The 15,294-nt window shown below is 48.5% G+C and overlaps 1 protein-coding gene across 1 annotated transcript; it reads left to right on the plus strand.

The window, feature by feature from the left end:
* Positions 1-380: 380 nt before the first annotated feature.
* POU3F1 (POU class 3 homeobox 1) lies at positions 381-1,502 on the plus strand. Its single transcript, XM_050932132.1, has one exon. It carries the CDS (start codon positions 381-383, stop codon positions 1,500-1,502), a length of 1,122 nt encoding a protein of 373 aa, XP_050788089.1.
* The last annotated feature ends 13,792 nt before the right edge of the window (positions 1,503-15,294 follow it).

The following is a 15,294-nucleotide window of genomic DNA, read 5'->3' on the forward strand; positions in this document are numbered from 1 at the left end:
TGTGCGCGCCCGACAGGAGCCCGGGCCCGGCGGAGCCCCGCAGCAGGTGCCCCCCCCCACGTGGTGAGTTGCAAACCGGCATGAATGAACAACCGGCCGCCAATCAGAGCCCGTCCCGGCGCCCGGAGCACGCGGGCCCCCCAGCCCAAGCCAATCCCTGGGAGCCGCCCGCGCCCCCTCCGCCAATCGGGGCGGGGGGCGTGGGGACGTGCCCCGAGCCGGGGGCACCCTATGATGGCGAGGAGCCGGCTGCCAGTCCCGGCCGGCGGAGCCAATGGGGCGCGGGGGGGAGTGGCCGGGCGCCCGGCACCCACCGGCGCCCCGAGCCTGGCTCTAAAGCGCCGCGCGCCGCGCCGTGCCCGCAGTGAGCGCGGGGAGCCATGGCAGCCGCAGCTCAGTACCTGCCCCGCAGCGCCCCGCTGCACCCCGACGCCGACCGCCTGCACCAGGGCACCACCTACCGCGAGGTGCAGAAGATGATGCACCACGAGTACCTGCAGGGCCTGGCCAGCGGCTCCGGCCACCCCATGAGCCTCACCCACCACCAGTGGCTGCCCGGCGCCGGCTCCGGTTCCGATTGGGGCAGCGGCTCCCACCTGGGCCCGGCCGAGCACGGCAAGGGCAGCGTGCAGGGGGCGGCCCGGGAGGAGCTGCCCGGCGCCTTCCACCCGCGCTCCCACCTGGTGCACCAGCAGGCGCCCGGCAGCCATCCGGCCTGGGCGCAGGGCAGCGGGCACCACCTGGCGCCCATGTCCCCCACGTCTAGCAGCCACCAGCCGCTGCTCTACTCCCAGTCCGCCTACACCAACCTGAACGGCATGCTGGGCCCCCCGGCGCCCGCCCTGCACCACGGCCTGCGGGACCCCCTGGGCCACGAGGAGGCGGCCGGGCTGCACGACCCCCAGCTGGAGGCCTCCCCGCAGCACCTGGGCCACCCGCAGGAGCACTCGGACGAGGACGCGCCCAGCTCCGACGACCTGGAGCAGTTCGCCAAGCAGTTCAAGCAGCGGCGGATCAAGCTGGGCTTCACCCAGGCAGACGTGGGCCTGGCGCTGGGCACCCTCTACGGGAACGTCTTCTCGCAGACCACCATCTGCCGCTTCGAGGCGCTGCAGCTCAGCTTCAAGAACATGTGCAAGCTCAAGCCCCTGCTCAACAAATGGCTGGAGGAGACCGACTCCAGCACGGGCAGCCCCACCAACCTGGACAAGATCGCGGCGCAGGGCCGCAAGCGCAAGAAGCGCACCTCCATCGAGGTGGGCGTGAAGGGCGCCCTGGAGAACCACTTCCTCACGTGCCCCAAGCCCTCGGCCCACGAGATCAGCTCGCTGGCGGACAGTCTGCAGCTGGAGAAGGAGGTGGTGCGGGTCTGGTTCTGCAACAGGCGGCAGAAGGAGAAGCGCATGACGCCGGCCGGGGTCCCGCACCCGCCCATGGAGGATGTTTACGCGCAGGCGGAGACCTCGCCGCTGCACCACCCGCTGCAGAGCTCGGTGCCGTGACTGGGCGGCGGGGCAGGGGGCTGAGCGCGCCGGGCAGGGGCGGGGGGCAGCGCTGGAGTTTCAGTGGGGGCCCAGGAGCGAGGGACTGCGGGGAGGCCCCGGCCGCGGGCAGAAGGGACCCGAGCCCCGCCAGCGGCCCCAGCCCCTCCCCGGCGAAGCCGCGCTCGGGACTTTGTTTCTGCCGCTTTGTTTCGGGCCAGGATGCCGAGACTCGCCGGGCGGCGCGAGGAAAACGCTCGTTAATTTATTGCTCAGACTGGTCCGCACCAGAGTTTCTCTAATTGAACTCGCTGTATTTATTTGACTTCCAAAAATACCGCGCGCTCCAGAGCCCCGCGGCTCTGCAAACGCCGCGAGAGGAGAACTAGCCAAAGGTTTGAATCTAATTTATTCTTCGTTTGCTCCCATGTCACCGGCGCCGGCTGCGGGGGAGGCCGAAGCTCCCCCCGCGGCCCCTGGGCCGGTTCCGATGGCACTTACTACCCCTCTCCTGCGGGGGCCGCGTGGAGACCCAGGGAGCGGGGAGTTTCCGCAGGGGGACACGCGTGTGCCCCGGGCCCGGCCCTGGGAGGGACGCTGGGAGTCGGCGGGAGTTGCGGGGACTTGCCCAGCCCGGCTGTAAATATGTGAGAGATCGACACACGTGTCCGCCGCCCCGGATCCCCGCTCCCGCCCCAGCCGCTTTTTTACACGGACCGATTCCGAGAGGCTATTTTAATATTGTTTCCCGCCCCGTCTCTATTTATTTCTAACCGCGTCCACCACCCCCCCCCCCCGCGGGCAGGTTCGGCTCATTCCACAGAGTTGGGTTCCGAGTTTGGTTTTATTTTTTAATCGCAACAAATGTAGCCCGCGAAGTTACGTTTCTATTTATGTTTATAGTAAATATTTTTATTACGTACATAAACCATTCCCCCAGGAACCGGTCTCCTGTCTTCTTTGCGGGCTGCTGGAGGCGGCTCGGCCCCTGCGCGGGCTTGGAGTTAGGGGAGCTGGGTCGGGCCAGCCCGGAGGGGGCAGGGGGTGGCCCCAGGGGGCAGGACACCCCCTTGTGCTGCAGCCCAGGCCAGCGGAGCCGCCCGGTGCTTCAGTCCGGGCGAGGGGGGCTCCATCGCTTCAACTGCTCCGACTTGTTTTGTTGTTTTCCATCCCCGTGGAAAGTTTGGGGCGAGTTGGGATTTTCCTTTGCAAGGACCGTTCCCACCGCCTCGCCTGGCTCTGTAGGAACCAAGCCCCTGTCCCCAGCAGCAAGGGCGTCCCGTGCTCTCCCTGCCTGACGGGGGGCAGCTCCAGACAGACCGGGGCTGCAACTGTTTAGACAAAGGCAACTCCGCTCGGGGCAGGCACCTGCCGGGCTGATCGCTCGGCACTTACAGCTGGCCGGGGGGGCCGCTGATTCCGCGTGGTGTTCGCTTGTGGTTTAAGGGGAATGTGTCTCGAGTTTACTGGCTGCATCGTTCTAACTCTTATCAATCAGAGCCCGTAACCCCTGCAGCCTGCAGGCAGCGTTTTGCCAAAACTCTTCTCCATTCCGCAGTGTGCGCAACTTGCTATTGATTCTTAGGCGCTGCGGACTCCAGAAATCGGTAAATGTTAAATCAAGATCTTTAAACAAATGTGTGGAAGCTCTTAAAGGTACAAGGGTCTCTGGAAGAGATGAGCTGTCCGTGCAGGGATCTCAGGAAAAGTATCAATACTGGGCTGCAATGTATATCGCAGGTCCCCAGCTTCGGGGAAAGAATCTGAGCTAATTTGTTCTTCATACGCTGCATTTCTTCGGAGATATCTTCCCCATCATATCGCAATTAGTGCAGTGAGAGAGATGTGCAGAAAGGGCCAAATGTGCAGCGTTACCTGACAGAGAAAGGGAGGGTTTTTGAAGGGAAGCCACTGGTCTAGTAATGTACATTTTACCTGAAAAAGGAGGAAAAACTCCTCCTTATTTTTCATTTGTCAGAGACTTAAATCTGAACGTACATTAATTTATTTTAGAAGTAAAAGACCTGTAATTTTTATTTTCAGACTCAGCTTTCTGTTTTGTTCTGTTTAATATATCTTTGCTTTCAGATAACTCAAATATGTGAACAATCTATTCCTCACCTCTGTTTACAATTGTTACAAATACTATTCATCAACATTCACTGTTCCTGTTAATTACACTTCTGGGAAACTCCATCTTCAGATCTTAGGCATTTATATTGTGTGTCTGCATACACTTATATGTACACACGCAGGGCTTTAAAATGTATAATACCAGTGAGAGAGCATAAATTGTATTTGGGGTCCTATGATAGTCCATGGAGATTAATATGCCTTTTGGAATATAAAATACAAGCAGAAAATGTTGGCTTTTTAAATAATTTTCTCACCTTATATTACTGAAAATAATAAATATGCAACAATGTAATACAAGAAAATTCTGTCTTAGCACTCAAGCTGTGCTCTCATGGTTTTTGATGTCACCAGATCCTTCTATATAGTAGCACATCCTAATATTTATGCCTATACCAGGGTCTAGAGAGTACTTATTTCATTCTCTGTATTTCTAGAAGAATTAACTTGTATCTTTTTAAAGTCTGCTTTCTCTCAGAATATGTGAGGAAAAGCCACATAAGTGGATTCTTTTCACTTTCACAGATCTTTAGTTTCCAGCAGCATTTGTATGTTGAGAGAACTTTTGAAGCCTGTGTCTGTGGAACTCAAACACTGGAGAAATGTAAAGTGGGTAAAATGTCAGATACTTAATTTAATTTGCTAGAAAATTTCCTATCCACAGTCTGTAATATTTGACACATTGCTACTTGACTCTGGATACATTTTGTGAAACAGCAGGTGTAAAGGGAATTTTTGTTGACGATCAGGCATTACTGTATGTCAGTTCACAGATTTATTTTTTTAGGTGTGAATAATGCAGTTTGCACCCAACATGAAAAATCTTCTGTTTTCTGCAAAAATCTTCTGCTTGGATTTATTGTATTTTTGTGCCTTTAGTGTTTTGTTTGCAAATGCATTATTGCTCAGGCAAATGTCACAATCAGCCAAGTTACTATAAATTAATTATCCGATTTTTCTCTGTCACTTTCAAAAATGTAGTTATTGTGTAGTGGCTAATCCAAAGGATATTAATAGCTACAGCTTTCCTACTCTCATCAACTGTTCCTTTGGATTTTTTTTAATTTAAAAAAAGTCACAATGGTGGACCATTATCAGACTAAATATCATGTTTGATACCCATAAGTTAGTACACCAGCAAGTGGGTTCACCTTGCAGTACAAATAAGCTGGCAAACACTGCAGAAGACCATATTAATAACTCCTCTATAGCAACAACATAACAGTATTGTTTAAAAGATTCAGCACACATGATTAATAAAGCATTTTGTCAGCTTTGATTACATGCTCATGTTCTTAATTTCTTTCTGCTTATGTGACTGTTTCACAAAAATGCCGGAACTTGAAGGTCAGCAACATGAATGGAGTGTGGAAGTCTGAATACAAACAAAAATTGTGTTTTATACATTTAGAATTTGCTGAGCAGATGCAATGGATTGGATAGCGTACGCTCATCAAAAATAAAGTAACAATAATTATGAATACATGCAAACCAGGTTACCATCCAATCTACATTATGAAACTATGGAAACATTTCCAAATTTCAAATCCTTTTATAGCTTTTATTTTTTCTCTGTTTCACCCCCAGACACTTGCTTTTACTTTTGGTATCTATAATGCTGAGGCCATTTTTAGAAACCTTTTGGTGATACCTAGTCAGGTTTTTGTTTTGTTTGTTTTAAGTCATAAAGTAAAAGAGAGAAACTCCACTGTGTACTTGCGGGAAGTCTTTCCTCTTTGCATTTGGGGATTAAGGGTACAGAATTGAAGCCAGCGCCTGTGTATATTGGGAGCAATTTAGGTAGGCTAGTTAAAAGAAGAGGGACTATGTAGCAAACAGTATTACATTGCTATTTAATAAGAGGGGTCAATTTTCACATTTCATTCCCGTAATGGGTAAGATGTGAAGTGAGTTCTGCTGAGGACGAACACCCTTGGGTTGTTTGGTTTGTCAGAATATATCAGGCACTTGCAGCCCCACTGCATTAGCGCTCTTGTGCTATTGCACAGCAAAAATAAAAGACACTTTATTTGTGCTATTCTATAATGCTCAATCCTTTTAAAAACCCAATACCCCAGGGTTTGCCTCATTTAGAAGAACAGTTGCTTTTCTCAGGCCAGGCGTAAATAACAATATGGTGTTGGGGGATTTTTGTGGAGGTGTTTTTGGTTTTGGTTTTATTTTTAGCCTCAAGTGAGTGTGTTAACATGAGCATTCTGTCTATTACCTGGACATAACCCCAGTAAAGATGGGGAGGTAGTTTTAGTAGGTTGGAAAAAGTACAACTGTGAGAACACTGTCCTCTGCCAACAGGTATAAAGGGAACTTAGCCTCTGCTCCCAGAGGCAGTGGTTGAGCCACTGCATAAATGTCCAGAAAACAGAAGGTGTTTCCGTTGCACCTGCATTCAAATGCTGTCCTAGTCTACAGCGGTTTATATACTGCACTCATCAGTGGTGCTGGGACAAGGGGTGCTGGTGGGTTGCCACACCCCCTGGCTTGAAGTAATAATAGAAACCATGTATTCGGTGTTTTTTATCAGCAGCACCCCCACTATAAAAATTGTTCCAGCCCCCCTGGTGCTCATCACCGGACTAGTCAGGCTTTTAATTAACATGAAACTGCTTTGTGAGAAATTCTCCAATACACCAAGGAATCAATCCTTGCGATGGAGCTCCAGGCTGTTTGGTTTCAGAGGAGTAAAGGCCTAATCCATCTTGCCTTGCTTACAGGCGTAGCCCCAGTGGGTGGAAGCCAGAGTAATGGGGCTCTCTGCAGCCGAGGGGTGGTGGGGCTGGGAGGTAAAATCTAGCAGCTCACCCGGGGGCTGAAGTTGTAACCACAATCCCTCAGTGCTACTTGCCAGCTGGGACAGTTGGAGCCAAGTGAATATGTCCCGATCACCAGCCCACCCCTTCCCCAGCCTTCGTGCTGCCCAATGCACAGCGATGCAGGGAGCCTGATGAGCCAGAAGGGAAGGTCACGCTCGTCTGTGAGCGGAATAACCTGCCATGATTATCTAGCCAGCGTGGGAGGGGAAGTGGTTCCCAAAAGCCTTTGGCCTAGATATTGTTACCAGAGATTTCAGGGAGAGAGACGGGCTCTGTTCTGTGAGACTGGGAAATTTTCAGGGAGAGAGACGGGCTCTGTTCAGTGAGACTGGGAAATTTTCAGCAGAGTGGTGCTTGTTTTCTCCTCTGTCTTTAATAAGGTAGGAAACTGATGGGAGAGCCTGCTAGTGACAATGGATGCTGTGCCCGCCTGCCTGTCTAGCCAAAGGTCAGGGGGCGTCTAGAACAACATCTTCTTACTCAGGATTCCTGTCTAAGAATGTTATGGCAGCAACCTGCAAAGGGAGGAGGACCTTGTCTGTGAGGAATAAACCTGTCCTGTGCTAATCGCGCACACACAGCCAGGGAAGTGACTGGCGAGTGTTGCAACACAGGGAAATTTGCCTTATTAGAGACTCTTAGTTACTGATACCACAGAAACCTATTTTATCTTAGCAACAGAGTCCTGCTATTCCACTAAGTGTAGGTCACGCCTAGATCCAGTGCACAGGGGGCCTGATCTGGCTAAGCTCTCGGTAGAATGAGCTGCCTCTCTGCAAACTAAAGCAGCAGCAGTAGCAACATAATTCCAGCTTGGGTCATTTCAGCCCTGATACGAAAATTTGAAGGAGTGAGTGACAGTTCCTCAATGGGCCCGCTCCAGCTCCCAGTGAAGGATTAGGCTGTGCGTGACTGGATATACATTTAACTCTGTATTATTAGGGCAGCGGTTCTTTACCGGGGGATGCGGACCCCTTGGGGTGTACAGAGGTCTTTCGGGAGTATGACAGCTCATCTAAATATTTGCCTAGTTTTACAGCAGGCTACATAAAAAGCACTAGCAAAGTCAGTTCAAACTAAAATTTCATACAGACAATAACTTTACACTGCTCTATATATTATACACTGACATGTAAGTGTGATATTTATATTCCAGTTGATTTATTTTATAATTTATATGGTAAAAATGAGAAAGTGAGCAGTTGTTCAGTAATAGTGGCTGTGACACTTCTTGGTATTTTTATGTCTGATTTTGTAAGCAAGTAGGTTTTAAGTGAGGTGAAACTTGAGGTACGCAAGACAAATCAGACTCCTGCAAGGGGTACAGTGGTCTGGAAAGGCTGAGAGCCACTGCTCTAGGGTGTGGAATGGCTAATTTTACAGGTCTTTTTTTTCCATTAGTAAATTCTTTGGCAATTGATGACAAAACTTCCATTGTTCAATTGAAGCTGGATTATACCCTGTAGTTGAGTCCTTATAAATTTCCAGGATTGTGCTGGGATCATCATCAGAATTGAAGCCAGTAATTATAAAAACATTTTATTTATTTGCCTCTTTTTTTACAATTATGTAAATTGAAATAAGCAAGTAGTAATAAGCAACAGACTCAATTACTTTTGCTTGTAGTTTATGTGGGCTAGAGAAACAATGCATGTCCAGCTGTGGCACTCATGTGCTCTGCGTCTCTTTGCCCCCACAGTGGTGCCTCCCTGCTGCCATAAGAATACCATGTAGGCTGACTGCCCTCTATTGGCCCTTGAAGGGGAAGAGAATACAGGAGAGCAGATTAGCTCTGATACCTTGAATGGGACTGTGTGTGTGTGAGAGAATTAAAAGGTACACCAAGCAATTCGAATGTCTGGATTTGGCACCTTCTCTGCTCACAAGGGCCTGACCCAACAAACCCTATTCACATAAGTAATCCTACTGAAGCCAACAGGATTACCCTGGCTTTACTCCAGTGTAAAAGAACTAAAATCAGGCCATATTATATACATAAAAAATTCAGAGAGATACAAATCCCAAACCTTTGATCCAAAGAGCATTGCAAAGTTGAGGTACAGCTTTAGGGTTAAACTGTGTCTCAGGCTGATTTTTAACATCTGTTGGGGTATATAAATGCACACATACTCACTCTCTCTTAAATTTAGCCAATTGTAGCTAATCAAATGTTTTCTTTTGTGATTCATGTAAACTCTACCTGGGAAAGATCCCAGTAGTTTCAATTAGAACTAATAAGACCAAGCTTCTTTGTGTAAGTAATCATGCCAGGTCTGGGAATTACGAGGTTGCAAAGGCAGCATTAAAGCATATGATATTGTACATAAGAAATAATGTTCATGTTAAATCAGACTCCATGAATAATTCATACAGCTTGATATCACATTGTTTTTGGTGTGAGTCAAAATCAGTTTTTTCTTGTAAGCCCTGCAAAGGAGGCATTTGTTAATTACACTTGTGCTATAGGTTCACAACCTGCTGACAATACTACTGGGAAGGGTGCTGCCTATGTCGCAACATTTTTTTAAAAAATCCTACTTTTAAGATGTTTTCTTCACTTTTCTATTTGGCATCTTTATTTCTGAAGCCTCTAGGGAATAAAGACACCTATGTTCCAGTTCCAGCTCCAGTACCCAATTCATTTGCCTTTTTATGAACAGTCCTATTTTCTTCTTTGATTTCACAGAGCCCTACAGATAGTGATTCACTCCTGATAGCTTTTCTCATATTATCCTTCAAAGCCCTGTTATTATTTAATCCCCACAGAGTAGCTGCTCTGTGACAATGATCTTTGCAGCCGCAGAATAGTATTTCTTTTATCATTTTCAGAACTGACCTTTCTGCAAGTAATTTGGGTGAGATTAGGGTTAGTATCTCAGGGCCCTGTCTCGAGCAGCTGAAACCACTTAATCCCAAGTGTGTCTGAATTACGTGAATGGGTAAATGCACAAAATTCTGTTTCTACGTGTCGTATTTGTATGTGTTTAAATACAACGTGCTAATCTGGAACAAGGTCTTCTGACTGGGGGCTTGCTCCAAAGCCAATCTAAGTTTTCAGTTTTTCATTGTGTTTCCATGGAAATTTGGCCTGTTTTGTGGTTCTTCATCACCTCATGTTCATTTCTCTCTCACTTACGCAGGGGACACAAATTTTGGGAGATGTGGCTGAAAATCCTCCTCAATTTAGGGGCTGAGAAGAAAGAGCCATTTAGGAACCTCATTCAATTTTAATTTGCAACTGGTCAATTAAAAAAAAAAAAGGAAGCTATAGACTTGTCTGTTTGCATTCTTTTGTTCTGATATTAATAACAGTGATAATTGTATTAATTTAAATGGCCTGCCCATTGCATTGGGCTTCTTATTTTTCTATTGAAAAATTATTAAAAGATTTTGTTTAAAAGAATGTGGATTTTTTTTCTGTTTCACAAACACAATTATCAAGGCACAAATAGAGTAAAGAAAAAACAAGAGAGGGCTTTTTAAATGAGTCAACAAAAGCATGGGGCCCAGGAGGGAGTGTGGTATGGAAAAGAAGTGTGAGCTAGTGCTTGGAACAAGAAACTGGCACCAGGCCTATCACCAGAGCATCAAGGCTTCTGGCTTCTGTTCCAAGTTTTGCTATTAACTTTCTGGGTGATCCTGGGCAAAGCACTTCTCCTCTCTTTGCTTCCAGACCCTGCACTAAAATGGCATAATAATCCTTGTCCACCTCAGCTGTGAGGTTCTAAATTAGCTGTTACCACTCAAGAAGGAGATCTTGGAGTCATCGTGGCTGATTCTCTGAAAACGTCCGCTCAGTGTGCAGGTGCAGTAAAAAAACCTAACAGAGTGCTAGGAACAATTAGGAAAGGGATAGATGATAAAACAGAAAATAACATCATGCTATTATATAAACCCATAGTACGCTCACACCTTGAATACCATGTGCAGTTCTGGTGGCCCTATCTCAAAATAGATAGAACTGGAAAAAGAACAAAGACGGTCAACAAAAATTATTACGGTTATGGAACAGCTTCCATAGGAAGGGAGATTAAAAAGACTGGGACTGTTCAGCTTGGAAAAGAGACAAGTGAGGGGGGATATGATTGAAATCTATAAAATCATGAGTAGTGTGGAGAAAGTGACTAGGCTAGTGTTATTTACCCCTTCACAGAAGACAAGAACCAGGACAAGTAAAATTAATAGGCAACAGGTTTAAAACAAATCTAAGGACGTACTTCACACAATGCACAATTAACCTGTGAAACTCATTGCCAGGAGGATGTTGTGAAGGGCAAAAGTATAATTGGCTTCAAAAAAGAACTAGGTAAGTTCATGGAGGAAGGTCTCTCAATGGTGATTAGCCAAGATGGGGATGCAATCCCATGTTCTGGGTGTCCTAAACCTCTGACTGCCAGAAGCTGGGACTGGACGACGGGAGCGATCACTCAGTAAAGTGCCCTATTCTGGTCACGCCTTCGGAAGCATCTGGCTCTGGCCACTGTCAGCAGACAGGATACTGGGCTAGATGGACCATTGGTCTGACCCAGCATGGCCACTCTTATGTTGCTATGACATGTTCTTAGCGCCTGGGAGCCCAGTCATGGACCAGGATCCCACTGCGTTAGGTGCTGTACACACAACAAACACACAGTCCTCTATCTAAATAAACAATCCATCCCAAATAAGCCCCCATATCATAGTGTACAGCCCATTGAGGCACTGAGAGGGGTTTTGTAACGTTATAAGCTTTGCGAATGCAGCTGGAGTCACCAGAACCCCACTGCTCAAAACAGAAACAAGCCTCTTGGAGAGCGCTGTGAAAATACCTCGCAGGTTCCCGGCTCTCCAGCCAGCCTTCTCTAGCAGGAGCCTGAATTCTTCAGCAAACCAGGGCAAACAAGACACACTGTGGATTTGCTGTGCAGGAGTAATTGTCACTGTCGCCTTCCTTGCTGGGGCTGGGGTACTGGTGAGACTCACTCAATGCTGCTCCTAGCTCATTCGGAACTGGACTGAAACCTGATGGGATTTACTCCAGCTTGCAGAATTCTTAAGCTCTTTGTTTTCCTGAAATTGCTTCATTTATCCTCAACAGCTACATGCAATTTTGTCTTCATAAAGAGACTATAAAAAAACCACTTAACTCATCACTTGCAGCACCTGCAGCTTCTAACTCTGGCCAGCTTCTGGCCTATTTCTCCTGAAAGGGCCTGCATTCGCATATGAGAGGAACTGCATGTTCCCTGGTTCTTGTCAGCACACTGACCAGCTCCTCAGTAATTCTCCTGCCACCTGAGTCCCGGTTACTGGCCTTAGCACATCCTAACCTCTGAGCCCCTATGCATGTGCCTAAGGACTGCAGTAGTGCCCCCCCGCCCCACTCTGCCCCTCTCCCACACACAGGATTGCACAGAGTCTTCTCTACGCTACTGGAGCAGAACTCGTGAGAGACCCCCCGCCTGCAGCCCAGAGAATGGCCCAAATTCCCCACTGGAATGAAAAAATGAAATGTGCCCAAGGTCACACTTGCTCATGCCAAGGGTGAATTTGACCTTGGAGGTGCTTTACAGTCAGAGGACCAATCAGTGGGATCCCTGAGGTTCCTGCTAAGTCTGACTCCCTTGAACAGCAATAGTGAGCCCTGGAGGTAGTTAGTGGCGGGGTGAAGGAAGAAGTGGGAAAATTCAGGCCACTGTCCCTTTAAAAGCCCAGGACCAGGATCCTTGCAGAGAGGGCAGGGCATGGTTCCCATCTCCCAGCCGGCTCAGACGGGTGTTTGGGTTATTAGACCCAAATGCAGAGCGTCAGGGAGTGGGCAGGTGGCGGGGCTGGTGAAGCACAAAGGAGGCAGCAAGTCCAGTCAAGGGCAGCCAGGGTGAGCTCAGCCAGGTTGCAGCCCAGGGGGAGGCTATGAAAACTTGACTAGAAGGGGAGACTCTGCAGGCTGAGGAAGCCAAGCCACTGTCCTGAGAAGGAGCGTGGAGCCCTGAACACTAGTGGGGGAGGAGGCTGGAAGAGCTCTTTTAACTGCCAGATATTGTGTAATAGCTTAGCCCTCAGGAGAGGGAGAATTCTGGTTAAAGACTCTGGGTGTGAAAAGATTATCCCTAACACTTGAAGGGAGACGGAGGCAGGGACTGCAGTAGCACTGGGGGCACTGCTCAGAGACTGCATTCCTCCTAGTCCAGCATCTCCAGGCTGCTGGGTGCCAGGCTGCACCGGCGGGACAAATTAGAAGAGACTTAGTGCTGCTCTGACAGGGGCTGGCTGGTCATGGCCCCAGATTGCCAGAGCCTACAAGCAGGCCCACTGGGCCCTCTTTCCACTGGCCACACTCTAACGGCAGGTGGCAGAGCTGGGTCGAGTTCAGTAGGGCAGGTCTGCAGGCTTCCTGCTGGCTCTGCAGTGCTGGAGCCCCATGGAGTGGGCAGATGGGGCAGAGGGTAAGGCCAAGTCCAGCAGAGGAGCTGTAGTTCAAGGCAGTGGAAGGCTGGCCTGGGACTCCGTAAGGGCCAGGCCCAGGTGAAAGCCACCTGGGTCAGTCGCTCACAGGCGTAGGAAGAGATGATTTGGGGATTGTGCACTACTTACACGAGTTAACCCCATCTGTCCCATGGGGTAATCTCAGGCTTATTCTGCTTAGCCATTGGGCATGCCGAATGCCTGATTTCTTCTGACCTAGCCAAGGATAAATCAGTGCCAGCTGCACCGGCTTTAAGGCCTGCCAGGATATTACCTAGGGCTCCAGCTGGGGCACCGAAGTATAGTCTTGTAGCTGGCTTTGGGGCGCTCTGTCTGTGCTGCAGCTTTGCTGAAGAATGAAAACCTGGTGCATAGAAAAACTTTCTGTACACGGGCCCCTCATACTTTCCACCCTCCTGCATGAACCCCAATAAATCACTGGCTTGCTGGCTGATTTCCTGTGACAGAGTCTGAACACTGATTCCTGTAGCATCTTGTGCTAGACGCAGCATTCTTATGGAGGTGGCTGCTCATTAACACAGAACATCAGAGCAGAGCAAACCCGTAACTGCTCCCATTTGTCTGGGCCTTGCCACTGCTGGGGAACAGACAGACAGATGTCGCATGCACCGTTCAGAGTCCTTAAGAGGGGAATCTCTTGACTCAGTATTTTGAGTGTTTGATATTCTGCTTAGTGGAACATTTGTTATGTCTTTAATTACTATTTCTAAAAGCACCATGGGATGGCAGGCAAAAGCCAGAAATAAATTGCAAAGGTTGATCAATTGGGCATGAAACCCTTGTTATTGATCACCTTTAACCTCTTCTTAAACTAATGACAGTGCTACCATTTAACTGTCCCCAGGCACAAAGCACATCAATTGCACAAGTGCCACATAAATCATCATGGGTCACAGTGCATTGCCAAGTGGCTTAAGAGTGAGGCTGCCTGACAGCGAGAGGGGCAGGCATCCCTCGTGTACTGTGGAGAGGTCACACGCAAACTCCAAGCTATAGTGTTTTCTGATTCACCATGTCAGGCTGTGCTGGGCCCCCACCACTGAAACACAATGGAGTTATTTCCTTCTATATATAAAATGTCAGCCTCTCGGAGAGAGATTTGGCACCAGAGGGATTCACCACGTGCAAGACCATGTCATACTATTCCAAATTCTCATCCTTACTATGGAGTATCTGGATTATGGAAATGCCAGTTACTTCCCAGGCAGCATCCTTGCCCCCAAAGAGTTTATGGCCAAAAAAAAAAAATGCACTCAGCCCAATGGTTCCATCTGTGTCTGCTCCTGACATCCAAATCCTCTGATCATGGCAGCACAGCTGAGTGATGTGGGATGTCAGGGACTCATAACTTCACAGGAGGAACCCATGGAACTTTAACGTTTCTGTATCTATGCAAACGTGCTAAGCAATAAAGAGCTACCAAACATGGACAGAAGAGGGCTCAGACTTTCCCACAAGGTGTCAGCTGCTTTTAAGAGACAGGATGCTGAAAATTTCAGCTTCTGTGGAGTTGCCACTTTTCTTTGGCATGAAAAAAATCAACACGCGCAATTGGCAGCAAAGCAAAGTTAGCACAGCCTTTCCCAGTAACAATATTAATCAGCGTTCAGTTTACAAATTATCCCTGGAAGCTTCAGCCTGGAGATTTGCTGGTTTCCAATGCAAAACAATGCTGGCTGCTAGATTTCCACCATGGAAGCCTTTACTAGGCTGTGGCTAATGTATGGCATCATAGCCCTTATCTACTGTACATCATGCCATGTAAGCATTACGAGCGGGCACACCCCTACACTTTGAAGAAAATGCTTGTGCTTAATTATAGTGGGATGGTTGGCTGCGCTGTGAATTCCGCCCTATGAGAGATGTTTTCCTCCTTTAAGCTCTTGCTTTTTAACATGAAACTGTCAGTCATCAGATGCTAGCTAGAGCTAATAGATGCTGTTTATTTCCAGAAAGTATTTCCATATATAGTCACCCGGGCCCAGGGGAAAATAATACCATAAACCAAGCAGAATTCTATTGAACAATTTCTCTGTGTGCTTATCTTTCCCAGAAAGCTCTTGGGATTCCTTCCTTCACAGAAACTGGGGAACTCCCTTTCTGCAGCTGGTACAGGAGAGGGCACTCTACTCTGGTGACTTCACCAGCATGAGCCTGTGCATGAAAATACCTTCAGCCAGAGAACTCACAGGTAGACTGCACTTGGTGGGACAGACTGCAGCTCTAGGGCCTTTGGGTCACATTCATCCCCACACTAGCACAGGGCTTGATGACTAGACTGACGGAGCCTGTTCAGCCCTTGGGGCAGGTTAGAGTGCCTGATGGCTGAACAAACTTGCACCCAGATGCCAATGGTCCTCTTGGGCTGCTCTGCCAGGTAACAA

Source organism: Gopherus flavomarginatus, chromosome 22 (genome assembly GCF_025201925.1).
Source record: "Gopherus flavomarginatus isolate rGopFla2 chromosome 22, rGopFla2.mat.asm, whole genome shotgun sequence".
Taxonomy (NCBI): Eukaryota; Metazoa; Chordata; order Testudines; family Testudinidae; genus Gopherus; species Gopherus flavomarginatus.

Coding starts and splice junctions, on each gene's coding strand:
- POU3F1 (XM_050932132.1), top strand. CDS start 381: ATGGCAGCCGCAGCTCAGTACCTGCCCCGCAGCGCCCCGCTGCACCCC.